This window comes from Hyla sarda, chromosome 1 (assembly GCF_029499605.1).
Source record: "Hyla sarda isolate aHylSar1 chromosome 1, aHylSar1.hap1, whole genome shotgun sequence".
Lineage (NCBI taxonomy): Eukaryota > Metazoa > Chordata > Amphibia > Anura > Hylidae > Hyla > Hyla sarda.
The window spans coordinates 428,087,038-428,105,983 of NC_079189.1; the positions used below are offsets into that span (position 1 = coordinate 428,087,038).

Consider the following 18,946-nt stretch of genomic DNA (forward strand, 5'->3'; position numbering starts at 1 on the left):
GCGAACATCGCTCTGTGCAGCTGCCATGGGTGGGTGTCTGCATGAGAGATTGCTCATCAGATTGCTCAGAGATGGACCCACACAATCAGACATCTTATCTCCTATCCTTTGGATATGGAATAAGATGTCTTAGGGCTGGAGTACCCCTTTAAAGCCCCTGAAAGAAAAAAGAAAAAAAAAAAAAAAAATATGTTACCATTCACTGACAGCACACATCTTAAGTGCAATAAAGTAAAACACAAAGCATATCAGAAAGTGGCAAAATTTTATATACAATATGGCCACACAACCGCATTACCAATTTTGCTTACAATGATGTGACTTCTCTAATACAATGCAGACAGAGAGAGGTACACAATGCACAATTTCTTCATATTACATGTTGCAGTCTCTTTTAGAAATCCAATTCTTTTTGTTATTTCCATATGAAACAACCATAGCAATGCTACATAAGGCTACGAGTTCTTCTGTTGTGTCAGCAGTAACATAATACAAATAATGCAAAAATTTAAAAAGGGGAGTTTGATTACTGTACAAAGAATACAAATATTAAATAAAGATGTTAGAATTTACAAAACTGCGTCATATTTTCGCTCTCTTTTCATACTGGGTTGTTGAAGTCCCTAAACAGGTAGACGTAGTGGCATCTGTGTCCCCTTCATGACCACGTTTACGACTCTTCATGTCCACATTTACAAAATGCTGTGGAGTAAACCCAAACATGATAGTTATTAAAGTTTGAGCAAATTGTTTAGATTGAGGTAACAGCTATAATAATGTTAACAATAAACACAGCATGTGGCTGCTGAACCACTGATGGCTGCAACAGTCTCTACTGAACAGCATCGCTGGCGACTTGTGAACAAGGTCTGCAGAGGGATCGCCGGGGAGATTGAAGAGGGAAGTACGAGCAGAGCTTCATTTCTGTATGAATTTTTTTCTTCTGCAGAAAGAGATTCAGCCTCTTAGGACTCTCTTCCTACCTGCTGGTATCTCCTAATGACATTATATTGTTCTACTTTGAGAGGCAGGAGACAAGTCTCAGCAGAGACCACAATACCCAGATTACTCAGTTCTAGGGCAAACTGATATTGGGGACCCATGCCAATTTGCAGCTCTCGCTCTGGCAGAGTCCATCTCTTCATGTACAAGACAGCTTTTCATCCAAACGGTGGCCATGTAATGCTACATTTACACTGCAGTGCATACATATCCCTGAAATCCATTAGTTTTCTTATAAAGAACTAGTGTGGATTGAAGTGCTTCTGAGTATTTCCAGAGACCTAGTAAATGGCAGATCCTGCAGAACACAAGGACTTTGTACCTGTGAGGGAGGTAGCATTGGATGCCCAACATCATACATTATCTTGTCAGCAATTCTTTTCATGTGATCATCCTAAGAGAAATACAAATAGCAAACAAAGATCCTAAATACATGTATAGTAAACAAAAATGAATGAATTAAAAGTGTTTCTGAGCAAGAAAACTAAGGGGAGAATGTAGTTAAGCCTGTACCTGGGGCAGATTGTCAAAAAGTGGCATATTTGTGCACAAACCTGATTTTTTTTCGTGGAACTGGTTTTGTGTGAAAGGGGTGTGGCTGCTAATACACAACAGACTTATCTCTGCTAGCATTTGTATACTGTAGTTGAACCCTAAGCAAGCTCACAGCAGGAATAGCATCCCGAGGCCGCTGCACGGGCCTCTTGATAAATCGAGTGTGGCCCTACACTGGCTTGTGAAGCACCAGTCTCGGTAAATTTGCCCCCTTAAAAGGTGTTCACACACATTTACTTTATTTTAAACATGTTAAAGGGGTACTATGCTGCTCAGTGTTTGGAACAAACTGTTCCGAACGCTGGTGCCGGGAGCTCCTGATGTCATAGACCCGCCCCCTCGTCACATCACGCCCCACCCCTTCAATGAAAGTCTATGGGAGGGGGCGTGACGGCTGTCACGCCCCCTCCCATAGGCTTGCATTGAGCGGACGGGACGTAACGGCACATGACGTCACAAGCTCCCGGCTCCAGCGTTCGGAACAGTTTGTTCCAAATGCTGAGCAGCGGAGTACTCCTTTTAAGTGACTTCTGATTCCTCTGCTTTGTCCTTTCTTAGCATAGAACAATAACTCATGTTGGGTTAATTAGCAGAATTTACATCTTTACTTACGATCAGACATTCAAAATGTCAATGTCTTAAAAGGTTTATTAGGCCATATATCCAAAGAACTGCACTGCCGCCATGTTTACTTTAGATTCCACATGATACAGTGTATTTAGTGCAACAAAGTCCAAGTATGAGGCACAGCTCACTCGAACACCCTTCCTGCGTCTCGGACGAGACCGCACCACGACTCATACAATAATGTAGAAAATGAAGAAATGTCCAGCGCAGGTTCCAAGCAATACGAAAAATATTTATTCAGCGGTAACACAGCATGACGACAAATAGGTGACGCGTTTCAGCCACAATCTGCGGCCTTAGTCATACATGACTAAGGCCGCAGATTGTGGCTGAAACGCGTCACCTATTTGTCATCATGCTGTGTTACCGCTGAATAAATATTTTTCGTATTGCTTGGAACCTGCGCTGGACATTTCTTCATTTTCTACATCAGTGTATTTAGTGGTATGAAATCTTGAACAATGCAGCTGGCCATACATGGTGCTCCATAAAGCCCAGATTAATACCTGTAGCCAGGGATGCTCCAGTGCTTGCTGTATTGTAAGTCTCTTCTCTGGATCAACAACCAGCAACTTCTTAACAAGATCTTGTGCTTTAAAAATACAAAGTATTTATTCATAGTTATTCTTGCAAATTTACAAAAGTTACATATAATGTGTCTAAAATTATGGACAGAAGTCAGACAGAAAATCCAGTATTAGCATGTAGTTCTTTACCTGGCTCTGATACATGTGTCCAAGCCTCAGGAATAAAGTTGTAAAGTCCCTTGGTGATCTGATCTTTCAGAGACCTATTACAAGTACCTTCTGAGAATGGTGGGTACCCACTAAGGCTGGAAAATTTAAACTAGATCAGGGACAGTTGTTAATGCATAAAGTGCAATCCTATAGTGAAAAATATTAAGATCCACCAAGCAGTTAATAGGCCTTTAAATTATCTAAATGTCTTTTTCCCAGAAGTCTTAATAAGGAGTTGAGTAGAGCAGTGTGTCACAACCCCAGATCTTCAAAAGGTTGGAAGTGTGACACAAAAATGCATCAATACACATATTAACCTTTTAATGACCAGGTCAATTTTCATTTATGCATTTTTATTTCCCCCTCCTCTCACTCTAATAGCCATAAGTCTTATTTTTTCATCTATATGGCTGTGTGAGGGCTTGTTTTACGCAACACAAATTGAACTTTGTAATAGTCCCCCATATGGGGACTATTAAAGGGGTACTCCGCCCCTAGACATCTTATCCGATTATCCAAAGGATAAGGGATAAAGGATCGCGGGGGGTCACACAGCTGGGACCCCCACAATCTCTGTACAGCACCCAGCATTACTTTAGAACACTGGGTGCGGGTGTCATCACGGCCACGCCCCTCGTGATGTCAAGTCACGCCCTCTCAATGCAAGTCTATGGGAGGGGCGTGGCCGCCAAGCCTTCGGAACAAAATGTTCTGAAGGCTGGGGCATCGGAGTACCCATTTAGTAGTAATTTTGTTTATAACATAGCTCTGATCGGTACTATCTGTGCTCTGCTTACATAGCCTGCCAAGGCAAACTGTATTAGCAGATAAGTGATCTGTTGGCACGGAGCAGATTTTCTGCACATTATTTAGCAGCAAATCAGTCTAGTGTGTGTTTATGGTATGATTGTTCATGCAAGAAACAAATACAAAAAAAAAAAAAAAAAACTGCTTACATAGCATTTTAAAGTAAAAACAGAATGAAAGTTTGCAGCCACTATCAGGGTACGTTCACACGTACAGGATCCTGCGCAAATTTGATGCGCAGGATTTGTAACTGCAGATTAGAAGTTGTGCTCAGTCATTTAGTTTACATTGAAATCTGCAGCAGAAAATCCTGCACATCAAATCTGCGTATGTGTGAATGTACCCTTACACTGATCTGTTCTCCCCATTAATTCTCTAAGGCTGCTTTCACTGTTTTCAGTGTGTGCTGGAAGTTATCCTGGCACATATGGCAACATATTCATAGTTCAACCCTCCATTACCCAGCAAGACACATAAAAACATGTAAACTGGGCATGGAACTAAAAACGTGTCACAAGAAATCTGGTCTGGATAAGGTGGTGGTCTTCTGGAAAGGTTTCACTGTAGTTACCTAACAAATAGAATGACTCCTAAACTCCAGTAATCCACAGCTCTACTGTATCCACCAGTACCAGCAGTGCTCAGCACCTCAGGAGCCAGGTAAGTAGGTGTCCCACACAAAGTCCTCATTAATGAGGTCTCACCAACAATTTTGGAATGCCCAAAGTCTGTGATCTGTAAAATTAATTACAGTGATTAAAATTAGACATTCCAGTTTACTCTTTACACGAGACATCGTTTGTTGATCAAAAAGAGCAGAGTTAGACACAGTAGATCGTGATCCACAAGTAAACATCAAATTAAGGACTAAAAGATCTTTATGTTAGATGGCCTGACCTTTTTATTACTGGCTTCTACACAAAAGAGGAAAGCAGGTAGTGTTACAGTGTGACTGACATCCTTTTCTAGTGAAATTCTCATTGGAGAACCCTGTAGTGAATCATGAGTCTGGACCAGTGCCAATAGTGGGTCTCACACACTCCCTGAAGGCTAATATAGTAAACTATACAGTGATCCCTCATCGTTACTTGAATCCATCGTATGTTGAGGGATGCGTGCAATAGTAATATAGAATGTTATACTCGTGTGTCTCCGCCACTCCGGACCGTCACCGCTGCCCTGGATCATCGCTCTCCATCGCAGTTATCACATCACCGGGGTGTCCTCGCTGCCCTGGATCATCGCTCTCCATCGCAGTCATCGCGTCGCTCCTATTGGATGAATGGACGGCGTGCGCGGTGACATGATGACTATGAAGGAGAGTGACGGCCATGCAGTGGAGCCTGAAGAGGACAGTCCGGAGCGGTGGGGGCAGGTAAGTGACACTCACCAGAGCACACGGGGCACATTAAACGGCTATCCTGCAGCAGCTGAAGCAGTCTACGCTGCCGAATAGCAGTTTATGCGATGGCCCCGACATACAAAAGCGTATGTGGATGCTGCCTTCAACATGCGATGGCCTCCGAGAGGCCATCGTATGTTGAAATTATGATATGTCGGGGACATTGTAGGTCAGGGTATCACTATAAAGGGGTGGAGTAGTATGGTCAATTATGAACGTGGTTTGGCCGTGGTGCAGGTAAAAAAATAATTCTTAACATGCTCTTAAAGGGCAACTAATGATTTCCAAAGCCCTTGACCTACCACAGAAGCTTTGATCAGTAGGGGACTAGGTGCAGAGACTGCCAGTGATAGAAAAAGGCAAAAGTGGTCAGCTGAGCATGCCATATACGCTCTCAGACTTTCTTTAAATCAGTTTACAATTCATACTGCTCTTTGAGTGTTCATTTGGCAAAGTTTGTCAGTTCTCTCAGTGCTCAGCTGAGAGGTTGTGCCCGTTCGTTCTAGCTATCAGCACCTGAGTCCCCACCGATCAAACCTAACGTTAGACTGTTTTGAAAATGATAATTACCCTTTAAATGTTTTTAATGGACTTTATCATTCCAAATACTGCTGAATCTGTATGACAGCCTAGGGGTGAGAGGAAGTGTGTCTAGTATGGCCAAACGTATTTTGTAATTTACATTATTTGGATAAGTCAGTTCCTTCTGCATGAATTTTTATAAAGCCTTGCTCCTTTATTACTACTGATACTCTGGCATGCCCTATCCCCCTTTACTTAACATCAAACGTTATTGGAAATAAAAGCATATAGCACTCACCTTTATACAACATTCTTCTTCAGTAGCTGATGATAGCAGCACATTTTCAAGCTTCAGATCACGATGTATGATTCCATTATCATGTAGATACTAAAAGGCACGACAGGTTTAACAAAAATAAAAAAAAGTTATCTACAGCATAAATTCGTAAGTACCGTACACAAGACAGAATTGTTTTTTTTATCTAAGCACACCATAAATATAATACAAATCCCTTTCACCTCTCCTCCTGCACTGAGGCTTCTTCATGGTTTGCTCCATTATCTGAAGCGGTGCAGAACCACCTTCTTCGCACAGTTATTCGGACCTGTCAGGTGTGATTATGTCATTTTATTCCGTGGCAGGTCCTGCACCACTAGGGATAACTAAGTGAAGCAGAAGGAGCCACACCCTTAACAGGGCAGAAGCCTCAGCACAGGAGCAGTGGGAAAGCTAGTGGGATTTTTATTATTTTCTTTTGGAGGGGACTTATTGGGGGGAAACTACTTAATAAGGGGACTCTACCTAACAGGAGATTCCCTACCTACCTGACTACTTATCTACTGGGGGTTTTAGCCTAACACAGGGGATTTCCTACTTGCCTATCCTCTAAGGGCTTCCCTACCTATCTATCTTCGGTGGTCTAAACCTAATAGGGGGATTCCCCACCTAAGTTCTGGGGGCTTTTATCCTAATTCTGTCCTTGAGGGCTTCATTTTCATCTAAAGCTTTACAATGTGCTGATAAGATGAATTGGTACTCTGTTAAAAATATATATATGATATTGCAACATCCCTAGCTGTAACTAACAACCTGATGTTCAGCAATTACTCCAATTCTGGTAGTTAACCTCATAAAATGGTTTTTGGTCAATAACCACCACAACATCTAAGGCAGGGCTTCACAAATCACAGGCGCCAGTTCGCCACGGCGACTAAGAATTTTGTTGTGGCACCCAGTGTTCATCCTATATATAAAAAAATTTATTTAAAAAAGTACATATATACTACATATACACAAACGGTTTAAGCAGTAATGCTTCATACAAAAGGACTTTTTTTTTTTTTTTGAACCAGTTAAGGACGAAGGGCGTACAGATACACCCTTGCGTCCTAGTATTTAAGGACAAGGGGCGTACCTGTACACTCTCCAGTTTTCCGGTCACCGCTGCGCACTGGGCGGTGATCGAAAGGGGATAACTGCTGATATCTATTGGTCAGCCGAGACCAGCCAACCAATCGCGGCTACTGCTGGAGACGGCAGGTCTGACATACCATGCATGCTGGGAGTTTGCAACAGCTAGAGGCACACTGGTGGGGAAACACTGCGTTAGTCTGTTACCTAACTACATGTTTCCCAACCAGTGAGTCTCCAGCTGTTGCCTAACTACAACTCACAGCATTCCGTTCGGCTGTCAGTGCATGCTGGGAGTTGTAATTTTGCAACAGCTAGAGGCACACAGGTCTGTCAGTGCATGCTGGGAGTTGTAGTTTTGCAAAAACTGCAGGTTTGAGCCCCCGCCCCCCCCCCCCCCCCCCCCCCCCGCCTTAAAAAAATAAAAATAAAATAATTTTTTATTTTCACAATCAACGTTAACGAAAATTCGTCAAACACCTGTGGGGTGTTAAGGTTCACTGTATACCCTGTTACATTCATTGAGGTTTTTTTTTTTCTGCTGTTCTGGCACCATGTGGGCTTCCTAAAAGTGACATGCCCCCCAAAAACCATTTCAGCACAATTCGCTCTCGAAAATCCCAAAGTTGCTCCTTCCCTTCTGAGCCTTGTTGTGCGCCTGCAGAGCACTTTACATCCCCATATGAGGTATTTCCATACTCGAGAGAAATTGGGTTACAAATTTTAGGGACCTTTTTCCTTTTATCCCTTGTAAAAATGGAAAAAATTTGGCTACAAGAACATGTTCGTGTAAAAAAAATTTTGAATTTTGTCCTCCACTTGCTGCTATTCCTGTGAAACACCTAAAGGGTTAACAAACTTTCTGAATGTCATTTTGAATATTTTTAGGGGTAAAGTTTCTTTAATGGATAATTTATGGAGGATTTCTTACAGAAAGGTCCCTTAAAGGGGTACTCCGGCTAAGATGCCTGATGGCAGGGGTCCCGCAGCTGTCAAGCCCCCTCCCATAGGCTTGCATTGAGGGGGCGGAGTGTGACATCACACAGGGGCAGAGCCATGATGTCACAATACTCTGGCCCCGTGATCGTCAGTCATCAGACCCGGAGCGAACATGCTCCGGGGGCTGATGGTAACGGGGTGCTGCGTGAAAGATCACGGAGGTCCCCAGCGGTGGTACCCCTGCGATCAGGCAGCTTATCCCCTATCCTTTGGATAGGGGATAAGATGTCTTAGCGCCAGAGTACCCCTTTAAATCCACTTTAAACTGAACTGGTCTGGAAAAAAAAAATAATCAAGATTTAGAATTTTTCATGAAAATTTAGAAAATTGCTGCTATACTTTGAGGCCCTCTAATGTCTTCAAAAAGTAAAAACATGTCAACTTTATAATGCCAACAAAGTAGACATAATGTATATGTGAATATACTTTCCTTACAAGCAAAGTTAGAAAAATAGATACATTATCAAAATTTCCATGAATTTCTAGGAATTTTTCACCAAGAACATGTACCACTATGTTAAAGTAGAATGTGTCAAAAAAGAGTCTGGTAATCAGACTGATAAGTACAAGTATCCCAGAGTTATTAATGCATTAAGTGACATAGGTCAGATTTGCAAAAAAAAATGGCCTGGTCCTTAAGTTCAAAATGTGCTTCATCTTTAAGGGGTTAAAAGATGAGAAGACACTTATGACTGACACCCAGTGGGAAGATAAGAAGACACTAATGACTGACACAGGGAGAGATGAGGGGACAGTAATAACTGACACACTGGGAGATGAGAGGACAGGAATGACTAACCTTTTTTGCACAACACAACAGAATTTGGTTGGATGTATGTTACATTTCTATTAACAACATAAAAAAAATTAATTATTAAATGTTAATAAGTTAGCTATATGTACCCCAAAACGGATCAGTGAACAACATAAGACATGTATAAAAAAAATAAAAATAAAAAAAAAATAAAAAAAAAATTGAAAAAAAAAAACTGAGGCCTCAAAGCAATTTTGACGGAAGAAAAAAATAAATATAAAGCTCTAGGAAAGTGGTAGAAAATACAGGTATTAGGCCTTATATATATTGTAATGTATCTGAATTATACTATGCATCTTCTTCGTGCACCGTAATGCTATGGAGGGCAATGCTTCTGGTGTTTATATAAATAGATGACTAGTAGTCTGGTTTTAAGTGCCAGGAAATGTCAGCTGTGATTTACGGCTGTGTATATAATGCACAGAAATTACCTTACTCAATCAGACTTCTGGAAAAAAGCTTCTGTTTCATTCAAGATTTACAAACAGACTTTTTTTTATTTTATTATTTTTAAGCAATATATACAAGGTGTATAAATAATTCACTAAGACTAAGCAGATTATTTTTGCATCAAATTCATTGTTTTGTTGTGACTTGCACTCTAGCTATTGAGATTCAGTGTAAACAATTGTTACCTACTGTTTCTAGAAAACTAGGAAAATGTAAAGACATTGGCTCAGAAACAACAATTGCCTATCCACAAGATCAGTAAAACATTTATGACTGCCAGGGAACCAACTGCTGGAACCCCCAGCAATCCCAAGAACAATTCTCCCTGAAGCACTGTACTCCGCTCTCTTCATCAGTCCCATAGACATACAGTTTTACTGTGAATTGCTGCACTTTTACCTGTGCTAGTGTTGGAACTACAGCAATTATTGGTAAGACTGCATGACTATCTTGCTGTGTGGCAAGATCTGTGCCTATTGCTGAATAGACCCCTTAGGGTGCCCGTACATGTTGCAGACAAGCTGCAATGACCATAGGCATTAAGCCGGAGTCTTTACACATAAAAAAGTGTGAAGAAATTTGTTGGAGCTACAGTATATAAATAAATATTACATATTGTGAATATGCTGCATTTTGCTGTAAACCAATTTACTGGAACTTGCTAAGGGTTTGTTTCAAGTACTGTATAGGTCAAGGCTATGGGTTAGAATATGCAGTCACCGCAGCTCATCTGCAACATGCATGCTCCCATGTTTTTAGCTACCACATCTGGTGATATTGCAGTTTTACCGGCAAGGTCTTGTGGTCACTATACGCAGATGTGGTTGCATCCACATACAGTAACTGCAACATGGGACCTTGCCCTTGTTAAGTTGAGTAGTAAATAATGTTTTACACATGTTCTGGGTGTTAAACATTTGTATGTACCTTGTCTGTAGCACAAAGTGGATACTGCTAGGCTCTACAGTGTGATAGTTAATGGAATTGTAATTTACCTGAACTGCAAGAAGCATCTGATAAAAATACAGTTTTACAGTTGTCTCTTTTGGCTTTGATGTCACTACCCTCTCAAATAATTCACCTCCTTCCATCCTAGAAAACAATGGGTCACTGTGTTACAGGTGTACTCAGCTTATAAAAGTTGGTATCTGCTTAAAAGGGTTATCTGTCGGCTCTATATCATACCCAGAACTGCAGATAACTGATAAGATAAAAAATATATATATCTGTCTCTTCGTTTGCAAAGTTATAAAATTATGTTTTACTCCTAAACTCGAGTTGTAGAGGCCAGGCCAAGGTGCAGCATGCATGCCTTCTCCATCCCCAACATGATTGATGTACAAGGCTATGGGCTGGAAGTCAAAACTTAACTAAAAAAAAAAAACTGTGCAGGGGAGAGAGGGGTGTAGAACAGAGGAGGCATGCATGCTACAGCTCAGCCAGATCTCTACGACTCTTGAACTTAGAAGGAAAACAAGATTTTATAACTTTGCATACAGCCATCAGGTAGGAGGCTAGTATCCTCTGTTTTATCTAATTGTCAGTTATCTGCCCATGTCTGTAACTCTGAGCATGGTCTCTTTAGAAAAAGCTGGAGCAACTTGCAACCTATTTTGCAGTGTGTGCTCCCATGTTGAGGTTGTTCTATGCAGTTTTTAAACCCTAAAACCAGAAACAAATCATTAATGGAGGACAATTATGAAGGAATTCATTTCTGCCTTTTGCTTCAAAAACTGGCTTAAAATCAACACACCCTTACAGTTTATTACTTTTATGTAATGCATTTGTAATCTTGGGCACCATGTGGGGTTTAGGGAGTAGCTATACTGAAAGCGCATATAATAGCAATCACTGCTGTACCCCTTCACGACCCCTCGAGTTTTCATTTGTGGCTTATGTACTTTTTATTGGCCTACTTTGTTTAATCATATAATGTATTATGATGCCAGAACAATAAAAAATATGTAAGGTAAAATAAAAAATTAGAATTGTGCAAATTTTGGGGGCAATCATTTTTTCGCTTTCACAATATGACAAAACTGACATTCTAACTTTATTTTATGGTTCAGTGCGACTCTAATACCACCAAACTTGGCTATTTTATGTTTTGGGATTATAAAAAAAAAAAAAAAAAATTGTTCATTCCTGTGTTCTGACATCTATAACTTATTTGTCCACATATGGTAATGTGTTAAAGGGGTATTCCAGGCAAAAACCTTTTTTTAAATATCAACTGGCTCCGGAAAGTTAAACAGATTTGTAAATTACTTCTATTAAAAAATCTTAATCCTTCCAATAGTTATTAGCTTCTGAAGTTTTCTGTCTAACTGCTCAATGATGATGTCACGTTCCGAGAGCTGTGCATGATGGGAAAATATCCCCATAGGAGCTGCACAGCTCCCGGGACGTGAGTCATCAGAAAGCAGTTAGACAGAAAACAGCAACTCAACTTCAGAAGCTAATAACTATTGGAAGGATTAAGATTTTTTTAATAGAAGTAATTTACAAATCTGTTTAACTTTACGGAGCCAGTTGATATATAAAAAAAAGTTTTTGCCTGGAATACCCCTTTAAGAGTTTATTTTTTGCACCATGAATTGTAGTTTTTAACAGTACCACTTTTGTGTAGCCTTTTGATCACTTTTTGTTTAGTTTTGTTCTATGATGTAATACGACAAAAGAAATCAGCAATTTTGTCATTTGGAATTTTTTTGTTACGCTGTTACCTGTGCTGGATCAGGAATGTAATTTTTTTTACAGCGTTTTATTTAAAATATTTGTGGGGGGGAGGGGGGGGGGGGTTATTTTTAAAAACTGTCTGAAACAATCGCCAATCTAGGGAAGACGCTGAGGGACATGTAGGGGCCAGCCTTCCCCAACAACACCGTGACATAATAACGAGACCAGGAAGGTAAGGTTACTACAGCTTGTTCTATTTATTGATTAAGGTAGGCTGCAGTACAAGGAACTGTCCCCCATATGGATTGACAAGCTGCAATGCTGGTGCCAACAATTAGTGCTGTGGGCATTTCTTTCATAAGAAATAATAGGGCCCATCCTGATAAAAAGGCCAAATATAAAATAATAAGTCTAGAAGAACCCCTTTAAATGTGTTTAAAAGATAAAAAATTATAAATGTGTGTAACACATAAAGGCGGAGTGGGGATTCCCTGTTTGTTTACCAGGAAATCTAGATCAGTGGGAACCCAGGCACTGTTGGAATGTCAGCAGATCGGGCAGATAAGTAACTTTTTTTTAAGCCAGTTTTAAAACTGGATTTGTGTCATCAAATAATCCTGTTAATATGATCATTATAAAATGATAAAAACAACAATATATTGTGTACTCACAGTTCCAGCACAATGTAAAAGTAACCTTCAGAGTCAAGAACGTCTTCAATCTTAATCAGGCATGGCTGCACAAACAATATATATCAGAAGTTAAGAAGAAACATTTTACATTTCATATTTAGATTAAAAAAGTAATACAATGTATTTACAAAGATAATCCTGTACTTGTCCTGAGTTACAGCTTGTAATAAAGGTGCAGAGCTGCATTTGCAATTCTGCCTGCTGTTATAGTAAACAGAAAAAATGCTTTACAGTAGCCACAATCCTAGCATCTTCGCTGTGCTTTAAACACACATTCAGTGATGGCTCGGGTGGCGGGATACATGTTTAAAGAGTACCTGTCACCATATTTTCTAAACTAACTCAGATTATATTCCCTAACTACAATTATATTCCATTCCCTAATTTTCCGAGCTTTAAAAATCTTTCTATCATACCTTTCCCCTTGCTCACATAGTGAGCTCCCGGCAGGAGAAAATGGGCGTTCCCCAGCAGACGCAACGTCACTGAAGCCTGCAAGAGCTGTGCCTCGCCATGCCCCTAACTGTTTGACTTGTGCGGGGAGCAGAACAGAGCCACCTAGTGGGCGTTTTTTCAATCACATTAATGGAGAACTCCGGAATAGAAAAATTATCGTCCATACTGCCGGCAGTAAAAAATAAACAGGTACATATCTTCCTTCACTCCCCCTGCGTCTGGCGTTTTTTCTGCCGTTTTTTTTTCATTTGTGTGGAAATTGTACCTTGGCAGTTTTTTTTGGTACCCAAAATTAGTTGGGTACCCAAAAAAAAAAAAGAAGATGCAGTAGTGATGGAAAAAATATGTATGTAACGAAGCAGAGTGTGCTCCATGTTGGGAGTAGTAGTACCTGCAGTTAAGGAAAGATCACAGCGGATGTCACTCGTGACACCTGCTGTGATCCTCCTGTATAATGTATAGATGCGGGCGGCCGCTCTTCTATGGTCCCCTGATCTGCCGTATATATACACATATTACTATTTCCCACAGAGAGCTGTGATTGGCTGGAACCATCTGGCCAATCAAAGCTCTTTACGGGAAATATGAATAGGTGTATATATACGGCTGCCCGCATCTATACATTATACAGAAGGATCGCAACGGGCAATCTGTCAATTAGTACAGGTACTACTACTCCCATCATGGAACAGTGTGTTCCATGCTGGGAGTAGTAGTACTACCTAAAAAAATTAAGTGAAAAACATACACACACACACTACATTTTTATTATTGTCTGTTACATTTTTAGGTCCCCGCCCGCCCACATGAATTGATGCCTGTTTTAAAAATTAATAAAAATGTTGTTATAAAAAAAAGATAACATTTTGTTAGATACTATTTTTTTCCTTCACTACTGTATCTTTTCTATTTTTAATGGTACCCTACGAAATTTTATTAAAAAAGGTATCTCCATCACTTTTTTGGATCGCTAAAGTCCAAAAAAGAATAAAAAACGCCTGCAAAAACTGCAAAAAAAAAATCGCTAGTGGCTCAACATGCTGCGATTTTGGAAAACCGCCAAAATGATTAATAAAAACTCCAAAGTGAAAAACACCAAGTAGAATAAGAATTTAGAGATTTCTCATTGATTTACAGCTAAAATCTGTCCGCAGCGTTTTTTGGCCAAAAAAACGCCATGCAGCAGAATTGGCGTTTTTCTTGGCATTTAAAAAAATAAAAATAAATAAATAAATAAATTGTAGAAACTTAGCCTTAGGAGTCCTACTATCAAGATCATAATGGGTCACGCTCAGATGCCCTCACAATCATAATCAATCCTCTATTCTGTGGACAAAAGTATATATGTTCATGGTAGCAAAACCCTTTTAAAGGGGTATTCCAGGCCAAAACTTTTTTTTTTTTATATATATCAACTGGCTGCGGAAGGTTAAACAGATTTGTAAATTACTTCTATTAAAAAATCTTAATCCTTCCAATAGTTATTAGCTTCTGAAGTTGAGTTGCTGTTTTCTGTCTAACTGCACTCTGATGACTCACGTCCCGGGAGCTGTGCAGCTCCTATGGGGATATTCTCCCATCATGCACAGCTCCCGGGAAGTGACATCATCATTGAGCAGTTAGACAGAAAACTTCAGAAGCTAATAACTATTGGAAGGATTAAGATTTTTTTAATCGAAGTAATTTACAAATCTGTTTAACTTTCCGGAGCCAGTTGATATATAAAATAAAAAGTTTTTGCCTGGAATACCCCTTAATCCAAATTAAAGAAATGTGTCTCTCAAGCTCAAGTTCCAGGAAGATCATTGTATGTTGAAACCATTGTATTTTGAGACCATAACTCTATGGAAACCTGGTAATTGGTTCTGAAGCCACCAAAATGTCATCCAAAAATAAGAAAAGGTGAGCATTATAGAAAAATAAGAAGACAACTAGTACAGATAAAGCAAATCCTTACATATAAAAGTAAGGGTCCTTCTTCAGGGTTCTGTACAGTACACACAGTGTCCCAAAAAGGTAAAATGGAGCTGCTGTCACATTGTGTACACAGGAGCAGCTAACACTGGCACTGGTAAAGAGTAGCACAGAACATGTAATACCTCCCTGTACTGTAGGGGGCGCTACCAGACAGCCAGTCAGTGCATACACTTCAGTAATATCAATGTTTTACAAGTGAAACCTCCATTCTAATTGGTCAGTCCTTCCAGCCATTGACATATTTCACAGATCTTGACCGTCTATAGCATTGTATGTTGAGCCTGATTTCAAGCTTATTATTGTAGGGAATTAGTTAAATATACATTAAATGAATATGTTTTACTTACATGGTTTATTTTTTTTAGAATTTCAATCTCCATCTCTACAGAGCTAGATGGATCCTGCAGAGAGAAAAAAAATCATAAAAATGCACTCCAATAATATGTCTTTATGCATGGTGTAGCTAGTCAGCCAGTTTATATAATTTAGCAAGTATTACCTTAGTTATTTCTATCCGAAAATTCCTTTAATCCTTTCCTTCATCAGGGTCATATGATCCATGATGAACACCCCTCCACTCTCAGAAATGACATATGATTCTGTGCTATCAATGAGGTCATTTACATTTCCTGCATCATGAAACTGTATGGATTGTTCCACAAAGTTCTCCATAGAGGGGGTAGACACACAGTTATAATGCAGGAGAGCAGTTCATTCTTCTAGTGGCCGGATCCATCTTGCTTACAAGTGGTGCTCACCACACCTTTCTTTTTCTGCAATACTTTCTTGAGTCAATACTATAAAGCTCTTGGAATTATCCCTAATTGCATTTAGTATTTCTAAGGACCTATTTCTGAAAGTCTGGCAACCTTGAATATCCTCCTTCCATTACCCTGACATGTCTTATTATATGAGGACATCGCTGCGGCCGACAATACGCTGAGCACAGTATCACCAGGTCACCAGGTTGAGCCCAGGAAGCATTAAGAAGACCAGCACCAGAGGACCAGGACACCAATATCAGTGCAACGGGGGAATGTAGGAAGGTGAGTTTTTTGTATTTTTTTTTTAGTTTTTGCATCCCGAGCACAGGGGAAATGAAAAATGTTTCAGCACAGTTCTCCTTTAACCCCTTAAGGACTCAAAGGATAGGTGATAAGATGTCTGATCGCTGGGGACCCCCGTGATCTCAGCTGCGACACCCCGCCGTCATCACTGCACAGTGTGAATTTTGCTCTGTGCCTGATGACGGGCGATATCGTGACATCACTGCTCCCCCCCTTGTGACGTCACAGCCTTCCCTCTTAATGCAAGTCTATGGGAAGGGGCATGACTACTGCTACGCCCACTCCCATAGACTTGTATTGAGGGGGCGGAGCCGTGATGTCACGATACTCCGCCCCCTGCATCGGCCGTCATCAGGCACAGAGCGAAATTCACTCTGTGCAGTGATGACGACGGGGTGCCGAAGCAGAGATGACGGGGGTCACCAGCGATCAGACATCTGATCCACTATCCTTTGGATAGGGGATAAGATGTCTAGGGGAAGAGTACCCCTTTAACCCCTTAAGGACCGGGGTTTTTTCCGTTTTTGCATTTTCGTTTTTTGCTCCTTGCCTTTAAAAAATCATAACTCTTTCAATTTTGCACCTAAAAATCCATAGGATTGCTTATTTTTTGAGCCACCAATTCTACTTTGTAATTACATCAGTCATTTTGCCCAAAAATCTACGGTGAAACGGAAAAAAAAATCATTGTGCGACAAAATTGAAAAAAAACGCTGTTTTGCAACTTTTGGGGGCTTCCGTTTCTACGTAGTACATTTTTCGGTAAAAATGACACCTTATTATTATTCTGTAGGTCCATACGGTTAAAATGATACCCTACTTATATAGGTTTGATTTTGTCGGACTTCTGGAAAAAATCATAACTACATGCAGGAAAATTTATACGTTTAAAATGGTCATCTTCTGACCCCTATAACTTTTTTATTTTTCCGTGTATGGGGCGCTATGAGGGCTCATTTTTTGCGCCGTGATCTGAAGTTTTTAACAGTACCATTTTTGCATTGATAGGACTTATTGATCGTTTTTTATTCATTTTTAAATTATATAAAAAGTGACCAAAAATGCACTATTTTGGACTTTGGAATTTTTTTACGCGCACGCCATTGACCGAGCGGTTTAATTAATGATATATTTTTATAATTCGGACATTTCCGCACACAGTGATCCCATATATGTTTATTTTTATTTACACTGTGTATTTTTTTTATGGGAAAAGGGGGGTGATGCAAACTTTTAATAGGGGAGGAGTTAAATGATCTTTATTCACTTTTTTTTTGCAGTGTTATAGGTACCATAGGGACCTATAACACTGCACACACTGATCTTCATCATTGATCACTGGTTTCTCATAAGAAACCAGTGATCAACGATTCTGCCGCATGACTGCTCATGCCTGGATCTCAGGCACTGAGCAGTCATTTGGTGATCGGACAGCGAGGAGGCAGGTAGGGGCCCTCCCGCTGTCCTGTAAGCTGTTCGGGATGCCGCGATTAGCCGCGGCTATCCCGAACAGCCCGACTGAGCTAGCCGGCAACTTTCACTTTTAGTCGCGCGGCTAAAGGGTTAATAGCGTGCGGCGCCGCGATCGGCGCTGCGCGCTATTAGAGGCGGGTCCCGGCTTCACTATGATGCCGTGCCCGCCGTCATATGACGCGGGGTTACTGTGTACCGGTACGTCCTTGGTCCTTAAGGGGTTAAGGACCAGGCCAATTTTATTTTTGCATTTTCGTTTTTTCCTCCTCGCCTTCTAAAATCATAACTCTTTTATACACAGACGAGTATGAGGGCTTGTTTTTTTGCATGGCCAGTGTCCTTTGTAATGACATCCCTCATTTTACCATAAAATGTATGGCATAACCAAAAAAATATAAATGCTAATTTGTGTGGCGAAATTGAAAAGAAAAAAGCAATTTTGCCAATTTTGGAAGGTTTCATTTTCACGCTGCACAATTTACATGAAAAATGAATTTTCTTTATTCTGTGGATCAATACAATTAAAATGATACCCATGATTAGCTACTTTTCTATTATTGTACCGCTTTGAAAATAAATAAATAATAAAATCGCAAACTTTGTAACCAAATAAGTACATTTAAAATCCCCCTATTTTGACAACCTATAACTTTTTCTGTATAAGCGGCAGTATGAGGGCTCATGTTTTGCGCCATGATCTGTAATTTTTATTGATATCACATTTGCGTATATAGAACTTACATTTTTTATAATTTTTTGGGGGAATATGTGACAAAAAAGCAGCAATTTTGGACTTTTGTTTTTATTTATTTTTTTGTTTTTTATGTTTACACCATTTACCGTACATGATCATAAACCTTATATTTTGATAGTTTGGACATTTACACACGCAGCAATACCAAATGTGTTTTTTTTTCCCCCCACACTTTTTGGGGGTAATGAGAAAAAGGGACAATTTACTTTTTCACACTTTCACGCCGCGCGCTATTAACCCTTTAGCCGTGCGCTCAGAGCTGAGCCGCGCGGCTAAAAGCGAAACCGAAAGTTGCCGGCTAGCTCAGTGGGCTGTTCGGGATAGCCGCGGTGAAATCGCGGCATCCCGAACAGCTTACAGGACAGTGGGAGGGTCCCTACCTGCCTCCTCGCTGTCTGATCGCTGAATGACTGCTCAGTGCCTGAGATCCAGGCATGAGCAGTCATGTGGCAGAATCGTCGATCACTGGTTTCCTATGAGAAACCAGTGATCAATGATAAAGATCAGTGTGTGCAATGTTAT

General features: G+C 40.3%; 1 protein-coding gene across 6 annotated transcripts in view; it reads right to left on the minus strand.

The window, feature by feature from the left end:
* Window positions 1-170: 170 nt before the first annotated feature.
* Window positions 171-18,946, minus strand: part of CHEK2 (checkpoint kinase 2) — a 41,838-nt gene continuing 23,062 nt past the window's right edge. For 4 of the 6 annotated variants that reach the window (XM_056529655.1, XM_056529647.1, XM_056529630.1 and 1 more), the window contains exons 7-15: window positions 15,478-15,531; window positions 12,677-12,741; window positions 10,322-10,418; window positions 5,951-6,040; window positions 4,300-4,463; window positions 2,901-3,016; window positions 2,691-2,776; window positions 1,325-1,396; window positions 171-702 (exon numbers count right to left, since the gene is read on the minus strand). In XM_056529655.1, the coding sequence (XP_056385630.1) occupies window positions 583-702; window positions 1,325-1,396; window positions 2,691-2,776; window positions 2,901-3,016; window positions 4,300-4,463; window positions 5,951-6,040; window positions 10,322-10,418; window positions 12,677-12,741; window positions 15,478-15,531 (864 nt within the window). In that variant the 3' untranslated portion in view covers window positions 171-582. Of the gene's footprint in view, window positions 703-1,324; window positions 1,397-2,100; window positions 2,495-2,584; window positions 2,777-2,900; window positions 3,031-4,299; window positions 4,464-5,950; window positions 6,041-10,321; window positions 10,419-12,676; window positions 12,742-15,477; window positions 15,532-18,946 lie in introns of those variants that run through there. The other 2 variants (XM_056529638.1, XR_008846162.1) reach the window with 2 other exon arrangements.